Source organism: Carettochelys insculpta, chromosome 1 (assembly GCF_033958435.1).
Source record: "Carettochelys insculpta isolate YL-2023 chromosome 1, ASM3395843v1, whole genome shotgun sequence".
NCBI classification, from domain to species: Eukaryota; Metazoa; Chordata; order Testudines; family Carettochelyidae; genus Carettochelys; species Carettochelys insculpta.
Genome location: NC_134137.1, coordinates 302,074,291 through 302,096,110, shown reverse-complemented (window position 1 = coordinate 302,096,110; position 21,820 = coordinate 302,074,291). Strand labels below are relative to the sequence as shown.

General features: G+C 47.1%; 1 protein-coding gene across 2 annotated transcripts in view; it reads left to right on the top strand.

The window, feature by feature from the left end:
- Positions 1-21,820, top strand: part of METTL25 (methyltransferase like 25) — a 131,143-nt gene that overhangs the window by 36,134 nt on the left and 73,189 nt on the right. For both annotated transcript variants that reach the window (XM_075012224.1, XM_075012233.1), the window contains exon 5: positions 2,196-2,340. In XM_075012224.1, coding sequence (XP_074868325.1) covers positions 2,196-2,340 — 145 coding nt within the window. The remainder of the gene's footprint in view (positions 1-2,195; positions 2,341-21,820) is intronic.

The window sequence follows — 21,820 nt, the reverse complement described above, 5'->3', positions numbered from 1 at the left end:
TTTAGGGAACTGGCAAATTATTTTATTTATAAGCACAATTTTTTACAATTTGGATTTTCAAATTTAAAAATAATAACACTAAACAACTGGGGTCTGATCTCAGTTTCCCTCTACCTTATGAGTTAATTTGCACTGCAAAGCAAGCACAAAGTAAATGCTACCAAAATAAGAATGGTTGTGTTTTACATCCATGAGGTACTGTCTTTGTGTCTGTGTAAATGAATGCATGAGGTTCAGATGAACAGAAGTCAGGCCCCTTTACTCATTCTTAGAAGTAAAGTCACACTACTGTTGCGACAGTCATGAACAGTACCATCTGGCAGAATATGTGATAAATTGAACTATTAAAAGGCATTTTAAAACTTCATTACCAATGATTAACACTTTGTTTAAAACAACAGATTTTACAGTATTCTTAAACTCTGAGAATATTTGGAGAAAAACAGCAGTGTTGATTGATTAGATTGGCAAAACTTCAACATTGATTAATCGCCAAACGAGAGAGAGAGAGTGAGTGTGTGTGTGTGTGTGTGGAGAGAGAGAGAGCCTGGAGCTAATGCTGAATTAATTAATTCTGTTGGATAGATCCAATGTATAAATCAAGGGATCAGAATCTGCTCTCAGTGACACCAATACAGTATCATTGAAGTCGATGTAGTTTACAAAAGTGGAACTGAAGTAGGTAGATCACAACCATGTAGCTCAGAATTAAATTTGGCTTTTGAACTCTTTTAACAAGAATCTTTAAATTTAATATATATATTTTGGTCTCTTGCCATATTTCTTTTGGGAGAATTTGTTCAGCTTTTCTCACCTTCAGATTTAATGCTGTTTTTGCAGGGGCATGAATTTCCTTCTTTAACTAGGCCTTATAGCCTTTCTAAAAAACTCTCATGTTACTATTAAGACAGAAAGTAATGCAGAGTGCTGATCTCCCTGTAAGGTCAGTTAGAATGGAGATGAGGATTGTGCAGTTTGGATTTAATTCTCACAAACTGGAAGTTCCAGAGAAAATTGGAATTAGGCAGGGTGGCCAGGAGAGAAGTGAGAGTGAAAGAGGAGAGAAGTAGTGATCTACAGTGTGGCGGAGAAAGGAAGGAAAGAATCCTGGTGGGAAGTGAGACAAAGGATAACTTGGATGGAGAAATAAAAGTAAGGGATAAAGAGAAAGTGAAGAAAAAGAAGACAGGGAAAGGAAAGCTAGAAAAAGAGTGCACTATCCAGAACTACACCTCTGATCATGCAGAAAACTCTTTGGCTGTGTCTATACTACCTCCCTACTTCGAAGGGAGGATGGTAAGTAGGGTGTTGGGAGTTTATATATGAAGTGCTGCGCTGCATATGCAGCACTTCATTAGGCAAATTGCGTCCCCCACCCCCCGGGGCAACTTTGAAGTTTTAAACTTCTGGCCGCGGCTTACCCACCGGTACTTGGAAGTACCCTAGGCACTTCAAAGTACCGGTGGGTGAGCTGCAGCTAGCCACGAGCCGGCACTTGGAAATTTGAAACTTCGAAGTTGCTGCAGGGAGAAATTTGCATAATGAAGTGCTGCATATGCAGTGCAGCACTTCATTCATAAACATCCAACACCCTACCTACCATCCTTCCTTTGAAGTAGTGAGTTAGTGTAGACAAGCCCTTTATGTTCCAAACAACACTTATTTTCAGACAGGAAGAGAAACCATTGCCAATGTCTGTTGAGGAATTTAAAAGTAGCAGAAGTGTCATGGATACATTGGTCATGTAATTTAAGGTAAGAAATTTTGAAGTCAAAAACAAAAAGTAAAGAAAGAAAAAGGTGAAAAGAAAATGGCAGGTCACTTGGTGGTGGGTCGCTGCACTGTTCTGCAAATTCCTCAGGTTTAGTTATTCTTTGTGGGCTTTTGCTTTTTCTTTGCCAGGGAAAGGAATGGATAATATGGGAAAAATAAGAGTAGCCTCACAATTCCAACAGACAGAGAGAGCACTTCTACCCTCTGACATTTGTTTATAGGAAAGGTTCTCATAATTTGTTGGCTCTGAAATGCTTTGGGTGTTCTTCAATAAATTTCTAGAAGCAGGACATCAGGAGTCTCCATGAGCTTGTATATTTAGAAATCTCGCACCAAATGAACCATTTATTGCTTGTCTGTGTTTACTGTTCTTGTCTTTCCTCTGGTTGAAGAGAAATGTGTTTGTTGCTGTTTATTTTTAGGACTGTGTAATGGTGGGCCTACATACATGTGGGGATCTTGCTCCAAATACACTGCGAATCTTTACTGCTAAGCCGGAAATCAAAGCAGTTTGCAGTGTGGGCTGCTGCTACCACCTGTTGACAGAAGAATTTGAAAACCAAAAAGGTACAGGAATTATACTGAACTTGGGTTGGGTCTGTCAGCGTACAGGATGAGAATATAGTTACCTTTTAACAGATAGCCATCCGCCTTTTATCTGTTATTTTTCAGTGGTTTATTTAGAAAGATTTGTAGGACATCCAATCCCAGATCCATTCTAGCTTTCCTGTCATGCCAGCATTTCCAATATTCTTACTCAAATTAGGCACATTAATGAAGAAGGTTTTTATGTGGTTAAAAATGCATCTGTTTTTATTCCACAACTTCACTCATAAAATGTGGATTCATTTGGTTGGTATGTTTTTATGCTTTTAAAATATTTTGTGCTAGATTTTGCTGTGGGCTGTGTGCACCAAACGTCCATTTACTTTGAGTTTTGCATGTGTAGCGATGAGCAGAATTTGGTCTTCCGAGTTTAAGTAATTTAAAAAGTGCCCCTGTGAGTGTAGTATTCTGGGCCACTGCCAGCATAGTTTGTAGAATAATACATGTATAACAGATTTTCCTGAGGTACAAATGCTGAAAGTTATCCGAGTATATCTTCACACTGAATTAAAAACTTTCCTTGGTGGGTTAGATTTTTTTCATTTCTGGGAAAAGGTTGATATTTTTAGTTGCAAAGGGTAGCCATCAAAGAAGAAAAAGTTGAAGATTTTAATTCCATGTTTTATTGCTGTATACTGTAGTATGTGAAACTGATGGATTGTTGTGTTATCACAAAAATATGGTTAGGTTTAATGTCTGCCATTTAACTGTTGCAGTGGTAGACTTATTGTTACTGTCCAAAATACAATGATGCATTACAAACTGAAATGAATTTAGAAGTTCAACAAATCACAGCAAATAACAGTACTGGATAATATTAACAAATAAGTAGGTAGGCATCTAAAACTGACATTGGTAACAATTTAGCAGAAGTGTTGGATTAATGTGTGTGAGACTTTTTGTGACACATCAAAAAGATTATATACGTCAGTAGACAAATTACTGTAGGATTTTGTATTTCAGTGAGGCAGCTGGAAAGCTTTGGTGTACAACTCTCTTAGGGTATGTCTAAATCAGAGCGATTTGTTGACAGAAGTGTTTGTTGAAAGATATCTTCCAACAAAACTTCTGTCGACAGATCATGTCCAGACTGCAGAGCAGATGGCTCTTTCTATCTGTTCTGTTGATAGAGAATGGTTGGACAGCCTGGCTGCTATCTCAACAAAATGGCCACCCGGAGCCACAGCAGACAGGGTCGCAGGTCAGCATTTCCTTCAGGGAGCCCTGGCAAGGTACACCCTTAACGGAAATCCCCTAGACACCTGCTCCCAGCCCATGTTGAAGTGTGCCTACCTCCAAGAGGGAGAGCACGGCTGCTAGAGCAGGGCTTTGACTCTTTCTGGGGGAGGCACCTCTTCCCAGTGAGCCATGGTGCCAGAGCAGCTCCTGGGCTTGTATTGGCCCCACAAATGGGTGCTTCAGCATCTGCTGCACCTCCTGACAGCCATCCTCTTCCTCATGGAGGGCAAGCTTGATACCGCCTTCAAGGACCCTGCTGTTGCTGCTGGACAGTCACACCTGCACCCACATCCCTGGGTGCACAGGTGGATCCGGAAGCACCACACCGGTTCCAATGGGTAGGACTGGCTCGTCATGAGGCAGTGGGATGACCAACAGTGGTTCCAGAACTTTTGCATGTGGAAGGCCACCTTCCTGGAGCTCTGTCCCTGGCTGACCCCCGCTCTCCAGAGACAGGACACGTGGCTGTGGCCCACCATTCCCAGGGAGAAGCAAGTCGCAGTAACCCTCTGGAAGCTCACCACCCCCAACAGCTGTTAGTCACTGGGCAACCTGCTTGGTGTGGGGAAGTCCACTGTCAACGCCCTTCTCATGGAGGTAAGGCACTCTGAGGCTGCAATCTCTCCTTGGGGAGGGGGATATGTCCCACCCAACAGGGATGCTTGCGAAATGGGGGTCGGGATTTCAAGGGGTGGCATTGGGTTGTGGGGGGAAGCCCCATCCCCGGGGCACTGTGCCGTTCCACCCTCACACAGCCCTGCTGCTGGGCGGGGAGGCCTTAGAGGGAGGACTCCCAGAGAGCTCAGGTGGTGATAGAAGGGGGACAGGGACTCCCCGCTGGGTTGCAGGGACTACGTCTCTCAGTCCCTCATGTGTTTGGTCTCCTCCCTCTCCAGGTCATGACAGCCATCAACACCATCCTGCTGTGGAGGGTCATCCGTATGGGAGATGTGGATGCACTCGTGGCCGGATTTGGCATCCTGGGGTTCCCTAACTGCATTGGCGCTATCAGTAGGAGACACATCCGGATCTGTGCCCCAGTGCGTAGAGTGGCTGAGTATATTAACTGGAAGGGATACTTCTCAATGGTGCTGCAGGCCCTGGTTGACCACCATGGCCAGTTCACAGACATGCGTCCAGTGGAGGTCTTCCTGCATGCACCGACGGCCCCTCCAGCTGCAGGCTCGCCCGGATACTTGGGTGGGGCTGGCTCACACTGGTGGTGAGGTGGAGATGGCCCGGCCCTGAACGGTCTTGGCCCAGCTGTAAGGAAGACAAGGAGGAGAGACAAAGAGTCATTTATGCAATGCAGCCCCTAGGACCCTGCCCCCCACTGTGAGCAGCAACCAAAACCCCCAGGCCAGGGTATGGGAATGTCCCACAAATAAAGCCATGTGTGGCCTGCAGAAGGGGCCCTGGCATACGGGTGTGCCACAGTGCCTCCTAGACTGGCTTGCCCACATTGTCCCCCCATTCTGACAGTCTAGTTGGCAAAGGATGTGTTGGCGTGGCGGGTGAGCCAGAAGCACCCTGGCCCTCCCTGGCGCCCCCTCACACAGCTGTAGTTTGCAGTGCTGTCTGCAGAAGCGTGTGCTGCATCTTGGCAGTGGGCATACCCAAGTGCAGGGTGCTGCACTCAGCCGTGTGTTGGGGGTCAGGCCAGCGCCCTTGTGGCCAGCCCACTTCCAGCCATTACAGTTGCTGGCAGTTACCACCCCAACCCCTCTTCCAGGGCCTGGGTCTCATTCAGCCTCCTGTGAGGTTGGCAGCAGGCTGGCATCTGTGCCCAGGGGCTGTCTCTTGGGTTAAGGTGGCTTACTACCTTGCACATGGTTCCATATGCTGGGACCACAACATAAGATCCCGCCCAAGCTGGCCGTGCAGCACTCCCAGCGTGACCCATCTGCACCCAGCTCCCACATGCTGGGGTGTGTGACTTGTGAGGTATTTACAAGAGGAATCTTCACCCAGCTCTGATGAACCCTGGGAGATGGCCTGGCTGGTGACTCCAGCACAGTGAATAGGCTGCTGCTGTCCTCTGATACCGTGTCTGGCTCCAGTGTGGGTTGGGGCTTCTCCTCCTGCTGATGGTGCTCCGGCTACAGTAGAGGGGCTCGAGCACCATGTCCACACTGCAGCACAGCAAGGATGGTCCCCCCACTCCAAGATGTCATGCGGCTCCCGATAATAGGAGCAGGTAGCAGGTCCTGCCCCGGAGCATCGGGCAGCATCCCAGCCCCTGACATAGCCTTGGCAAATCTCCTTTACCTTTGCCCGGACCTGTTCCATCGTTGTGCAGGGGTGGCTCTCTTTGGCCAGGGCAGTGGCCATTGGAGTATATATGGGGGCATTGCGGCACTGCACCTTTGGATCTTGCAGGGTCTCCTTGCCCCCCACAGGTCCAACAGGGCCTGGACCTCATCTCTGCTCCATGAGGGGACCTGCCTCTTTGAGCCCTGGGATGGCTCCTGGGACCTCACTGGCTGGTCCCTTGAGGGCCCAAGGGGGTCATGGGATGCCTACCACTCAGCCATGTGCAGTGCTGTTGGCTATGGTGTGTCTGTGAGGGCATAGGGGACTGTAGCCCTGCTGCTTCCATGCTCTCAGCTTCCTGCCACAGGGTTTCCGAGGCTCTCTGCACCTTTAAAAAAGGCCAGAGTGAGGGACTATAGATTGCTGCTTGGTGTAGACAGAGTGTTCCTGAGGGCACCTGCTCAGTTCCCTGGAGGCATTTTTTGTTGACAGAAGGCCCCTCTGGAACACGGAGACCCGCGTTTTGTCGACAGAGATCTGTTGAGAGAGTTCTTCCTCGTGGGAGGCAGGGCATGGATTTTGTCAAAAGAGCTGCATTCTGTCGACTGAGAGTTGAAAAAACGCACTTGAGAATCTTGACACTTCCCGTGTTTTGTTGACAAAATGGCTGTTTTGTCAACAAAACTCTCTAGTCTAGACATAGCCTTATGAAACATATATGCTTTCTGTGAAACTGAGAAAGGAGTCGAATTCTTATATTTTTCATGCCAGGAATTTGTGACAAGAACTATAATAGGTGTCTTCATGTGCTTTATCTTAGTGACTTCCACGTTTAAAAATAACAAATTCTAATTGGATCTGCTGTGAAGTAGTTAATGCTAATACTTAAATTGTCATCAAACTTGAACGTTAGCACTATGTTAAAATGAGATGAATGGGGTAGTTTACATCTCTCTGTGCTCTTGTTTCAGGCTTTCTTCAGACTCAGGATATATCAATTCCTCCATTTACAACCACTGTTTATTTTTGTAATGAAAGCTCTGATTTACTGAATATGATTATGCAGCAATTTTAAAAAGAATCTGTGATGCATCAGTATAAGTTCCATCATAATATTATGAGGTTCTGCTTCCAGGAAATAATAGAATAATAAAGGGAAGGGAAGCCAGAAAGGAAAAGAAAATATTAGAATATTTATCTATATGTTTAGATATATACTAAATAGAAATAAATGTTGCCAGTAATTTCTACTATAGTAATTAGTTTCGGCCATCAGGCTAGTAGGCATCAGATGAAGTTTACAAACCCTGGTATCAAGTTGTCTTCCCCAAACGTTAGTTTCCGATTGCTACTGCAAAGAAGGAGAAATGTCTTGACCTTTCTGCAGGTGTACTACTTTTTCCAGAACAGGCCTTAAAGCCTTAAGAAACTAATGCTACCCTGCCATCATAAGACCAAGCATGAGATATATTGTAGGTTGAACATAAAGTTATGATGGTGCATAGCAACAGGAAATGTTGTTCTCTTGCAGCTATTTTTTTTTTATTCTCAAAATGAAGTTAGATTACATATTAGAATTTCTAGTTTAATTTCTTGCATCCTGAAAGATGTAACAGCAAAATTATTTTGAAGTAAGTATGCTATTGTCTACACAAAGCAACTTTTATTTCAAAATAGCGATTGGCTTATTTCAAAATTGGTAAGCCTCATTCTACGAGAAAAAGCACTGATTTTGAAATAGGGACTGTTTAAATAGAGAATAGAGCCTTTTTTGAAGTAAGCCATAGTGTATCCAATGGATCTGTCTTAAAATAGGCTCCATGTTTGTAGACACTGCATTTTGAAATAGCTAAGTGGTATTTTGAAATGTATTTTGTATGTACCAGCATTATTTTGAAATAAATTATTCACATCATCAATAATCATAGGCTCAGCGCCCATTGGTGTCTGATGCCTCTCTCACTATTCCTTTCCATCTTTCCCTGTCCAGTGCCATGTGGCTTAGTTTCTGTAGACTAGCTCTGCCCCAATCTACTATTTGAACCGTCCATTATGTCGAATACCAGGGTCTTGATTTTTCATTCATTGTTCATTCTGCAATATGCCCAAATAATTGTAGCTTCCGTTTTTATAAACCTTCTGCTGCAGGTTCTCTTTCGGCTGTATCTTTCTATATAATTCCTCATTGGTGACCTTCTGCATTCATTCTATTCTCAGAATCTTTCTATAACAATTCCTTTCGAATGCTAATAATCTTCTTTTTGAATCTTTCATTATCACCCATGTCTCACATCCATACAACATGCTGCTGAATACACATGTTTTCAAGAAGCTCAGCTTCTTCTTCGAGTGTCCCCGTGGGTGCTCCACAATAGGTGTTGGGCTCGCCCGGCGCCACAGATCGGATCTTCCAAGCAGTTTCTGCCGGACCGCGCATGCGCCGGCACGCGCCGCTCCCTTGCGCGCTCCTGGCCACGTGCGTGATCCAGTCCCCGCCAGTTCCTCTTAACCGCCGTCGGCTGCAGACGGAATCCGACTAGGCTACGGCCAAGTTAGCGTATTCAATGGTTTTAACTGTTTTTTCTTTAAAGTTTTCAAGTTCTTAGGCTACTGTTAAGTTAGCCAGTTGTTATTTTCAAAAAAAAAAAAAAAAAAAAAAAAAAACCAACAAGCAGGACAGCATTCAGTCCAGTCCTAGTAACAAGCGGAACACCGGAGGCCAGGAGCCTAGGGCCATTAGCCCTCCTGCCGTGGCAGGCCATCAGAGAAGGGGAAAAACAGCACAGAGAAGGTGCTAAGTACCCATTAACAACTGAAAGACTCACCAACAATGTCCTCTTCAGGATTTAAGAAACGTGAGTCCTGCCGAGAGGCAATGCCAGCGTCTGATGGGCACAGTCTCTGCATAAGGTGCCTGGGGGAGTCCCATGTCACGCAGAAATGCTCCTTCTGTGCAAAATTAACACCCAGAGCAAGGAAGGACAGGGAGATGCGGCTTAAAATGCTGCTCTTCGACAAGGCCCTCCAGCCAGACGTGCTGGAGCGGCCGCAGCAGGAGGGACCCTCCGGGGCCCATAAAAGGAAAGCCACCTCCCTCACCCCATCAGCGCAAAAACGGAGGAAAGCCTCCCCAGCCCGATCCCTGCCAGCAGCAATAGCGAGCGGGACGGGAGGAGCGCGCAGCCCCCAGCCGCAGCAACAGCTGATTGGCGGCGGCATGGAGAGCCATGTGGAGGCGGCTCAGCCTCCGATAATCAAACAGCCGCCCCGCACCGCAGGCAGGGCGGCGGCTAAACAAGCGCCGGCACCGGCGGCACCGCAAGCAGCGGCACCGACCCCCGGGGAACTGGTGGTGCAGAGCGCGCAGGCACGCAGCCTGCAGGCACCGGAGGACACCGCCCTTGCGGCACCGCCCATGAGCATGCTGAGCACGGCGCGGCCGGGGCCGAGATCCCCTACACGTCAGGGGGCGGAGTTACCTCCTCAAGGGAGGGGGAAGGCTGCACACAAAATGAGGCACCGCAGCCCCTCTCCAGACCGGGCTGCAGAGATGCTTTCTCTCAGCCCTCCACTTATGCTGCAGACTCCAATCAGAAGGCAGGGGTCCCCCCTAGCCTACCCGGAGCCCCCGTCTCCATTTTTACAACCAGCCTCGCCCTGGCTGGGACCACCTTCACCCTTCCTGGGGTTTGAGCCGCTGGCATACTATCACAAATCGCTCTCTCCAGTGTCCCAGATCTCTCGACGATCTCGCTCCCCCAGACGCAGAGGGTATGCACCAAGGGAGTGGTCTAGGTCACCTTCCCAAGAACAGTGTCTATACTGCCATGGTCGCCCCTATCACACGGGGCATAGACACCACCGGCAATCTACCAGGGAAAGATCCCCACAGACGGTCCCGTATCCCCGAGGGCAATCGCGAACGGGGACAGAGACTCAAGTATCTCAGGGGGAACTGGTTATGCAACCCCGAGATTTTCCTTGCAAGCTTCCAGTGAGAGGATGTACCATCACCAACAGGAACCGGAAGGGTCCAGAGAGGCGTACCCTAGTGGTTCCTCGCTCTCCTCCCCGGACGAGGCTACGGCCCCGGGGGACGTCCATCCTCCGGACAATCTCAAACAGTTTCAAGAGCTGTTTAAGAGAGTGGCCTTCATGCAAGGCATCCAGACAGCAGAGGTGCAAGAGAAACACCATAAGCTCCTCAAAAATCTGAGACCTCCAGCCTCCTCCAAAATAGCAATACCGCTTGATGAAGCAATCTTGGAGTCCGCCACTATGATATGGCAGACCCCTGCGACTATTCCGCCTGTCCACGAGAGAGCGGATAAGAAATACTTCGTGCCGGCGAAGGGCATGGAGTTCCTGTTCAGCCACCCACAACCAAATTCCTTGGTGGTGGAGTCGTCGCAACAAAGATCAAAGACATCTCAATTCAAGACAGGGAGAACAGACAAAGATGCCAAGAAGCTAGAGCTGTTCGGCAGAAAGGTCTACTCCTCCTCCACTCTACTGTTGCGAATGGCAAATTACGCAGCGCATTTAGCGAACCATAATTTCGACAACTACACTAGGTTAACCTCCCTCATGGACTCGCTTCCAGAGGACAAGAAACCGGTGCTCAAAGCCATCGTGCAGGAAGGCTATGCGGCCTCGAGGACGGGAGTTCAGATCGCCCTGGATGTTGCGGACACAGCAGCACGTTCCACAGCTACGGCAGTGGTGATGCGAAGGGAGTCCTGGCTCCAGACTTCGGGTATACCGAGGGATCTGCAGGCAAAGATAGTCGATCTTCCCTTCGACTCGCAGAAGCTGTTTGCTGAATCAACTGACTCGGTCCTTCATTCCAGTAAAGATTCAAGAGCCACACTTAGGACCCTGGGGATTTACACCCCTCCATACAGAAAGAAAAAGTACTACCCTCAACAAAGACGGTACCAGTACCAGCAACAGCGTCCCCAGTACCACAGGGGTTACGAGCAAGGGCGACATCAACAGCACCAGCAGTACAGAACTCCCAGGCGACGTTCACAACAGAGCCGTGCGTCCTCGGGGCAGGGCCAAAGGCCACAAGTTTGACACACAGATCCAGGGCTGCGCCATCACTACCATCGCACAAGGTCATCCGAAGCGGCTGTTCCACCATCGCCTCCGACCATTCTACGACCAGTGGCAAAGGATCACCACAGACAAATGGGTGCTGGAGATCACAGCCACAGGGTACGCCATCCCCTTCCAGTCGCTCCCACCGCCACGACCTCCACCCAGGCCCCACCTCCAGGAGGCCTCCCACGTAGCAAGGCTCAAGCAGGAGGTAGACCATCTCATGCTCATAGGGGCAGTGGAAAGAGTGCCGGAGCAACTGCAAGGAAAAGGGTTCTACTCGAGGTACTTCCTCATGGAGAAAAAGACAGGAGGCTGGAGGCCCATCTTAGATCTTCGAGGCCTCAACCGGTACCTGCGCAAGCAATGCTTTCGGATGATCACAATCGCCTCCATCCTCACGGCACTGGACGATGGAGATTGGTTCGCAGCCCTCGATTTACAAGACGCGTATTTTCACATAACTATCTATCCGGCTCACCGGCAATTCCTCCGGTTCATGGTAGGCAAAGAACATTTTCAATACAAGGTCCTACCGTTTGGCCTTTCCTCGGCCCCCAGAGTCTTCACCAAGACCTTGGCAGTGGTGTCAACCTACCTGCACAGACGGGGGTATTTATATTCCCGTATCTGGACGACTGCCTACTCAAAGGGGCCTCGAAGGAGGAGGTACTACACATGATACGCGTCACAGCAGGCACGTTCTCTTCGCTCGGCCTGGTTATCAATCTGGCAAAATCAAAGATAGTCCCCACACAGGACATAGAGTTCATAGGGGCACGCATAAATTCTATTACAGCGAGAGTGTATCTACCAGAAACTCGCTTTCGGGCCATCGGCTCCCTCGTGCAGGTCATCACCTTCAGCCCTATGGTGCCGGTCCTGACGTGCTTACAGCTGCTGGGCCACATGGCAGCGGCGACGTTCGTAGTACAGAACGCCAGGTTACACATGCGCAGCATGCAGCACTGGCTGGCGAGCGTATACAAACCGGCAGCACACACCGTTCGCAGGGTGGTGTCGCCCACAGCAGAGGTGCGCAAATCCCTGCAATGGTGGGTAAACCCCAAGAACTTGCTAACAGGGGTACCCTTCCACCAACCACAAATATCGGTTTTTCTTACTACAGATGCCTCCCTCATAGGGTGGGGAGCACACATGGGCGAAGTGATGACTCAAGGGCTGTGGGCCTCCACGGAGCAGTCACTGCACATAAATATACTGGAGCTCAGAGCAGTGTTCAATGCCTGCAGACACTTTCGAGACCATATACAAGGCAAAGTTGTCAGGATCAGTACAGACAATACCTCCACCATGTTTTATATAAATCGGCAAGGAGGAGCTCGGTCCCGTGCCTTATGTGCGGAAGCAGTCCGGTTATGGAACTGGTGCATTGCCAACAATATAATCTTGAAAGCCTCGTACTTACCAGGTGCTCACAATGTGAAGGCAGACCAGCTGAGCAGGCGTTTTGCACTCACGCACGAGTGGCAGATCCGTCCCGATCTGCTACGACCGATTTTCCACGCATGGGGTTTTCCCCAGATAGACCTGTTTGCCACTCAACACAACAAGAAGTGCCCACGATTCTGCTCCAGGGCAAGACTGGGACGGGGGGTTCCTGGGGGACGCGTTCGCGATCTCGCGGAGGGGCCCCCTGCTTTACGCTTTTCCTTCCACAGTGCTGATCCACAAAGTCTTGCAGAAAGCCAGGAGGGAAGGAGCCCGAATGATCCTGATAGTCCCAACGTGGGATCGACAGCAATGCTTCCCCCTACTCCTGCGCATGTCGGACCGTCCACCGATGCCCCTTCTGGTGGCGCCGGATCTGCTCACACAAGCCCAGGGGTCCATAGTGCATCCGCACCCCCAAGGCCTGCGACTATAAGCGTGGTTAATCCATGGCTCAGCTCCCTAGAGAGCACATGTACGGAGGAAGTGCAGCAAGTCCTAGAAAGTAGCAGGAGGACTTCCACCAGGAAGACCTACAAGCAGAAATGGACTCGCTTCACGGCATGGTGTTCTACCAAACGGCTAGCCCCCCTTTCGGTGCCTATACCTGTGATATTAGAGTATTTACTGGACCTCAAGAGAGGAGGACTCTCACTATCCTCGTTAAAGGTCCACCTTGCCGCCATTTCGGCGTTCAGACACGAAGAGGAAGGGCACACGGTGTTCGCCCATCCCATGGTTACCAGGTTCCTCAAAGGGTTGGTAAACCTATACCCCCCTCAGAAACCGCTTCCACCTTCGTGGAACTTGGACCTGGTGCTTAATGTGCTAACGGGACCACCGTTCGAGCCCTTGGCCACGGTTTCCCTCCGCCTCCTTACGGTAAAGACGACCTTTCTTCTCGCAATCACGTCAGCTCGCAGGGTGAGTGAGCTTGTGGCAGTCATGGCAACACCACCCTGCACTGTTTTTTACAAGGAGGTGGTAACCATATGGCTGCATCCAGCCTTTGTTCCCAAAGTTTCTTCTGAGTTTCACATTAACGAACCTATTGTTTTACCCTTGTTTTATCCAAAGCCTCATAACTCTAACAAAGAGACGCGCCTACACCTCCTGGATGTGAGGAGGGCGCTAGCCTTCTATATAGACAGGACCAAGTCCTTCCGGAAAATGGATAGACTCCTAGTCTCTCTTGCTCCCAAATCGAAAGGAGAAGGTCTCTCTTCGCAGAGAATCTCGAAGCACATCGTATCCTGCATAAAAATGTGCTACGAACTCAAAAAGACTCCTTTACTGGCCACTCCCAGGGCTCATTCCACTAGGGCGGTGGCGGCATCAACAGCCTTTTTCAAGGGCATTGCGCTAAAAGACATTTGCAGAGCGGCGACCTGGTCATCCTATGACACCTTCGCCAAACATTACGCCCTTCACAGGGTATTCCAAGAGGATACCCGTCTCTTGACAGCGGTGCTCTCGGGGACAAGCTGCACATAATCCGATTACCCACCTCCTATCTTGGGTTACTGCTGGGTAGTCACCTATTGTGGAGCGCCCATGGGGACACTCGAAGAAGAAAGACAGGTTACTCACCGTAGTAACGGTGGTTCTTCGAGATGTGTCCCCGTGGGTGCTCCACTACCCGCCCATCCTCCCCGCTTCGGATCTCTGTTTAGTGTTTTGCAGGAGCATCCGAGGCGGTTGGTCAAGGAACTGGCGGGGACCGGATCGCGCACGTGGCCAGGAGCGCACAAGGGAGCGGCGCGCGCCAGCGCATGCACGGTCCGGCAGAAACTGCTTGGAAGATCCGATCTGCGGCGCCGGGCGAGCCCGACACCTATTGTGGAGCACTCACGGGGACACATCTCGAAGAACCACCGTTACTACGGTGAGTAACCTGTCTTTCGTTCCTCAGCTAATCTCTTTGCTTTTCTAGATTTTATCCAAAGCCTTCAAACTCACTCTTGCTTTCGCTATTCTAGTGGCTATTTCCTTCTTAGTCTAAGTCATATATTATGTTGCTCCCCAGATATGTGAACTTCTCTACATTTTCTAGTTCAATACCATCTACGCTGATCTTCCTTCCTATTTCCTTATCTCCAAATACCATTGTTTTTGTTTTATTGATGTTCATAATCGGTCCATACTGCTTGCCTTCTTCGTTTAGCACCTGTACTGTTTTCGCAAGCTTCTCCTCATCTGTCTCAATGATAACTATATCATCTGCCAACCTCAAGCTGTTAATTCTTTTCCTATGCACAGATATCTCTTCTACCTCTTCCTTGATCTTGTCCATCACTCTCTCCATATGCATGATGAAGATACTTGGCAAAATTGGATCTCCTTGCCTTGTATCTCTACTTGTTTTAAACCAGCTTCCCAACTCCTGGAATGTTATCACTGCTGCCTCCGTATTGTCATTGATATCCTTCAACAGCCATATCAGTCTGCTACCCCCTCTGTACGACTCCCAGCACCTCTCAAATCACTTTCTGATCTATACTATCAAATGCCTTTTGAAAAAAATTGACATGTGTAGATGTTCTTGTTCTTTTGTCAGACTTTCTGTGCTATCAGTCTTAGTGCCAATATCTGCTGTCTGGTACTTCTATCTTTTCGGAACCATGCTTGCTCGTCTGCTATATCTTCTTTTGTCTGCGATCTTAGTCTCTCCATCAGTATCATCATCAGCACCTTGCCTAGATGACTTGTTAGGGCAATCGTTCTATAGTTCTTGCACTCCAATGTACTTCCTTTCATATATATTGTCGCTAACACAGATCTTGTCCATTCCTTAGGTGCCTTGTCTTCTTTCCATGCTATATTACATAGTTGGTGTATTTCCTGAATCATGCTTTCTCCACCCTATTTGATCACCTCTCCCGTGATCTTATCGTTTCCAGGGCTCTTGTTGTTCTTTACTCATTTCACTGCTTTGTCTACTTCCTCCTTTGAAATATTGGTCTCGCTCTTGATGCTTGATGGAGATATCTATTTCAGTTCTCCAATCAGTCTCTCTGAGACACTCAGGTCCAACTGTGCTTTGTATAGATCGGTGCAATATCTTGTCCATCACTGCACAATCTTCTCTCTGTGCATGAGGACTTCATTGTTCTCATTTTTGATCGCCATCTGCTTCAGTTGCCATTTCCTATTAATAGTCCTAACTGTTTTATACACCTCCCTGGTCTTACATTCACCATAATACCTCTCTACATCTTCACATTGCTCCTTTAACCATTTCTCCTCATCCTTTCTGGCTGCTCTCCTTACCTCATTGCATTTCACCCTATATTTCATTGCATTTCACCCTATATTGCTGTTCCGCCATCTCAGAAACATCTCTTCTGATCTCCAGTGCTCTCTTCTCTTGAAACAACTTCAGTGTCTCCTGGGTAATCCCTTTCTTATTGATCTTCTCTTCTTCTGGAACAGTCTGCACAATTGCCTCTTCTATCGCAGTGACTATCCCCGCGACTCTCTGATCTAGGTCTTTCTCTGTGGTGATATTCTTAATCTTCTCTTCGAGCACTGCTCTGTATGCATTCCCTGTTTCTTCCTCACTTAGCCTCACCACGTCTCTTCTTTTCTTAAACTGTGTCTTAGGCTTTCTTTTGAGTTTTATCTTGATATTTGCAATCACTAGACTGTGGTCTGAGGCTACATCCACTCCTTGGGATGTTCGGTACTGCTGTACTGATGTTACCCACCTTCTTCGTATCAAAATCATATCTGTCATGTTCTTGAACTTCTCGTCATTCGATCGCCATGTCCACTTCCTACAGTCCTTTTCTTGGAGTCTCGCATTGCAGATCACCATTTTGTGCTCTGTAGCAAGCTTTAGTAGTTTCTCACCTTGTTTGTTTCTTTCTCCATATCCAAACCTTCCCATGACTCTCTCCCAACCTTCTCATTCTAATCTCCTCCGAAGATAAACACATCTTTCTTTGAGAACAAGAGGTCCTGTGGCACCTTATAGACTAACAGATATTTTGGAGCATAAGCTTTCGTGGGCAAAGACCCACTTCATCAGATGCATGTGGTTTCAGAGGGGTATTTAAAGAGTGGGGTCCCAGTAAAAGGGACGGCCAGAGCTGACAAGGTCTATTCATCAATGGGCCATTTCCACCTGGCTGAATAGACCTTGTCAGCTCTGGCCCTCCCTTTTACTGGGACCCCACTCTTTAAATACCCCTCTGAAACCACCCCCCAACTCATGCATCTGATGAAGTGGTACTTTGCCCACGAAAGTGTACGCTCCAAAATATCTGTTAGTCTATAAGGCGCCACAGGACTTGTTGCTGTTCTCAAAGCTACAGACTAATACAGCTACCTCTCTGATATATCTTTCTTCGGTATCTCTTCCACCGTCTTTGTCAAGTCGTTATAGACTAGCCCAGTCTCTTCCTCCGTACTGTCCGACGTGGGTGCATACACCTGAATGACTGAGATGTTGAACAGTTTTGTTTTGAATCTCACTACCATCATTTCTTGCACTCACCGGTTTGTATCCTAATAATGCTCTTCTAGCTGTTTTGCTAAGAAGGAATCTGACTTCTGTTTCATGCTTTGTTTCGTTTCCTGACCAAATAACTTTGCAAGTGCACATCTCCCAATGCCATCCAACGTATCTCTGCCAGTCCAAGTATATTGCATTGGTATCTCTCCATCTCCTTTTGAAGCAGCTCTAATTTTCCAGTTGCCCACAGTAGTTAGACATTCCGTGTTCCAATTGGTCGCATATGTGTCAGTTGTAATTTTCTTTCAGTAGCCAACTTATTGACCCAACCCTGATCGCTTCATTGGTGTTGGGGACCTTGTTTATCTGGGCGATGTCATTTAGTCGTACTGGCATCAGATTTCATTTGTATTGTTGTTTCACGGTCAGCGTGTCGATGCTCATCTGACCAACCCTCCTCCTTCATCCAGGCTTGGGACTGGCATGGAGCTTGTAGAGGCTTCGTGGCAGAGTTAAATTATTCTGGAATGGCTTATTTTGAAATAAGGCTGCTGTGTAGACGTACCCTTACTCTAACGAAGAGCTCCTTATCAAAAGAAAAAGGGAAACACTATTTTTCTTTTCCCAAGAGACCACACTGAAGCTACTCCAGGCATCTTAAAAAAATTACCAAATTTTTACTGCAGAAATATGTATTACAGCATCTAAAACTATTGTTGCCTCACAAAAACACAAGATTGTCCTGTTTGCTTACCTAGTGGAGGGACACGAGCACAAGGACTAGCAGTAGGGCAAGTTGCAGTACTTGCTCTCAAGGGGATGCAGAGACTTCCTGTCCATACACTCCTAGGAAAACAAATTGTCTCAAAAGGGTGTGGAGAGGAAATGGGATCCTGCTATGGAGTGGCCTCTGGAAGTGGGCAAGTGTTCAAGGGTGGTGTATACTGAGCAGAGCTGTGTAAAATATACTGTGTTTTCAAGAGTTCTGCACTAGAACTAAAGCATAATCCCTGCCAAAGCTCTCTGGCTATGGTTACACGACTGCAATCTGTCAACAGACGTCACTGTCGTAAGAAATTTCCAACTGTCGACAGAGTGTGGCCACATGCAAAAGCCAATTGGAAGAGAGCCCTGCTCTATCGATAGAGCAACTGGACTGCCCAGCCACGCTCTCAACAAAATAGGCACCCTGTGTGTCGAGAGAAGGACCCCCAGAGCATCCGCACACTTCTTTGGTCAACAGAACCTGTCGACAAAAGGTGCTCTTCCTCATCTGAGAGAGGCTGTTGGCAGAAGTGCTGACTATGCATTTTGTGTGTGGACATTTCATCAGTTTTCTCAGCAAAACTTGCCAGTGTAGCCTTAGCCTGCCTGAGCCAGAGCAGTTAGACACCGCCTTGCATGCAGGCCAAATTATAATTTACATAATTTATCTAGAGCCACGGTGTCCAATATGCTTTCTATTTGCCACATGTGGCAAACTGGACACTGCAGTGTGGCAAAGCAGCTCATCAGAGCCGCGCACGCAGAGCGCCCTCTACCTGCTCTGCGCATGCGCCCCACCATTTGATGGGACAAGTGCATGGTGGCAGCGGTGGAGGCAGTTCCTGCAGCGCAAACCCAGGTGCAGTGCCAGCTCCAGCTGTGGGGCAGCTCACAGGCCAGCAGTTCCAGTCACTAGAGCCTCTGGCAGTGGTGAAGCAGCTCACATGCTGGCAGGGGAGGCCCTCTGGTGGTGGGGGGAACAGCTTGCATGGTGCCGGGGCCTCTGGCTGCAGGGCAGCTCACGTGGCAGGGGGGCCTCCAGAGACAGTGGCAGCAGGGCATCTTGTGTGGCATGGGAGCCTCTGGTGGCAGGGGGCAGCTTCTGCGGCAGGGGGGCATTTGCTGGCAGGGCAAGCTCACGCAGTGCGGGGGGGAAGGAACACCGGCGGTGGGGTCTCTGGTGAATCACTGGCAGTTTGCAGGGGGTGGGTGCCTGACTCTGGGCAGGTGCAGCACCTGGCAGGCGGGCGGGCGGGCTGTTGGGAGGGGGCTGAGGTGATCTTTAAATTTCTTTTGGACACCACTGATCTAAAGGCTTTCTTCAAAAGTGGAATGATAGTCCATTAACAAAATTTTAAAAGGGGAGTTAAGATCTAGGGCTGTGTTACAGTGCCTCAGCGGGTCACATCTGAGAATACAAGATTCTGGACAAACTGCTGAGAAATAGGGCAGACTCACCCCAAACTAGTTTTTCTGTCATAAGACATACCGTGCCAGTAACAAAAGCAAGTGTTTATCTAACCACAGTGATTAAAAATAAGCAAAATAAATAGATTCTGTCTGCGTAGTCTGTCTAAACCTTATTTCACCACTCACACATTACACTTTATGTTAAGTGGTCACTGAAAACCAGTTTAATCAAAGGGTTCATCTGATCTCAAGAGATCAGCCATAAAACCAGGTCAGTATGTAGCTCTGATCTTATCCAGCGATCGCCCTTCTGACAGTCCTTTAAATGAAATCTGACGGTTTATTTCTCTGAGTGGCTATCTCCTGAAAGAAGTTCTTGCAGAAGAGATCTGAAAAAAAACAAAAACAAAAACAAAAAAACCTTTCAAAAGATTGCATCCACACACACAAAATCAGATTGAAAGACTGATCCGCTCTTTTGATAGAGCAGGGGTTGTGTGGACGCACTCTTTGTAAAAAATGGGCCACGGATTGAAAAATCTGGTGCCATGAGAAAAGAGATTTCCCAACAAAACTGGCACTCTTTTGAAAGAGGGGTCCCTGAAGTGTCTGCGTGTTTTGTTTTGTTTCGTTTTGTTTCGTTTCGTTTGAATGAATCTTTCAAAAGAAGGTGCTCCTCCTGATCTGGGAGTGGAAGAGGGCTTCCAGATGAAGAAGCTGTGTTCTTTCAAATTTCATCTGGAAAGCACATTTTGTTTGTAGATGCTCCACATGTTCTTTCGAAAAAGGGCCTGATTTTCTGAAAGAACTTGATAGCATAGGCACAACCAGTATGTCTGCATAACAGCCTTATTTCAAAATAAGCTGTTCCAGAAGAACTATTCCAAAATAGCTTATTTAGAAATAACACAGCTACACACAAAATGCATTTCTGAATAACACTTAGCTATTTTGAAATACAACATCTGCATGCACAGAGCCTATTTCAGAATAGAGCTATTGAATGCACTATGGCTTGTTTCGAAATAGACTATTCCCTGTCTTAGCACCTATTTCAAAATAGGCACTATTCCCTGTAGAATGTGGTTTTCCTATTTTGAAATAAGCCAACAGCTATTTCAAAATTATTTCAAAATATCAGTTGCATTGTGTAGATGCTAGTATAGTTATTTCGTAATAACTTTGCTGTGTAAACCTATCCTAAGAGGAAAGAAAAAGTGTTAAAATGGTTAAGATCATATACCAGTCATTGTAGAATCCTCACATCAAGTTTGTAGCAGCAATGGAATAAACTGCTGTCTTGCAAAGTCTCTGGTAAATTGGAAAATATTGGAAAGACTGGTCCATAGTTCAGATAGTTCCTTTTAGTTGTAAGTCCAAAGAAGCAGAACAGGAAGGAGGCAAAATGCTGCTATTCAGGAGTCTTTTATACCTTTTTCCACGCATGTGGAAACACTCTTCTCTTTCAAACAATGCTTACAGTCTCAGTTTATGGAAGATTTCTGGTGCAAGGTGAAGTCCAGGATCACATAAGCACATCCGATATCCTCATATAGCGTGTTGATTCATAAGGACTGTCATAGGCTATATCCATGTTTTAGGTTTTGTTTGTTTGTTTTGTTAAGGCTAGGCTTGACAAAAGCCTGACTGGGATGTTTTAGTTGGGGTTGATCCTACCTTGAGGTGGGGGTTGGACTAGAGAATCTCCCAAGGTCTCTTCCAAACCTAATCTTCTGTGATTCTAATGTGTCCATAGGAAGACTTACAGGGTGGGATAATTTTTTTTAAAGGGCCCTAGAAGAAAACTTAAGTGTCTTAATGTGCCATGAACATTTTCCTTCCAGATCATCTCTAGTTTTCTGGCTTCATAGAAGATTTTATCTGGTGGGTTTTACCTCAGGAACAAACACATTTGAGATACAAATCTTTAGCCAATATTTATAACTTCAGATACGACAATGATACGTGGATTTAAACAGGATAATCTTGTTTAGTAAATCATAACTCTTCTATTAACACCTTATATATTATACTTTGGACAAGACTTATTGCAATTGTCTAATAGTTGCAATATCAATGATACATGTGGTTATATTTCAGTCATGCATCATCAGAGGGTAAAAGTAGGCTGGGGAAAAATGTGTTTTTTTCATATAAATTACTTGCAAAATGTGCCTTTCCCCATAGTCTGGAGGTACCATTGTGGAACCAGGAGGCTAGTCCCAGGAAAAGAAGAAATAGCTTAGTAAAAGAAACTGCCTGCTCTTGCAGAAACATATGTCTGATAGCCCTGACAAAATGGATCCATGTGAGTTTGTCTGTTTTGCCACTGTACTATTCACAGGCTTCACATACTGCAGAACTAATGGGAATGACATTTAAAAACTACTGCTCTTGTGGATTAGCTCTCTTAACCACATTCGCGAGCATAGAAGCTGCCTATTCCTTCTCCCAGTTGCAGTATATTTCCCTACACATCCTCCCACAAATGGCAGATAGGTAGTGGTCTAAGTAGATGTACCACCCTTCATAGAAGATTCTAGGGTGGCAGGGACTGTTGTCCAGACTGAGAGGCTTGTGTATCACTTGGCACTTATTTTCTATCTAATACCAAAAGTTGTCATATGTGAGTCCAATACATTATTGTCCCTTCACATTATATTGATTGTAGCTTATGGTGATACAGCATCCAGTGTTTTGTGGGCCTGGCTAGTGGATTCAACAGGAGGTGTAACTATGCAGTGATTACTGAGTGACCATGAT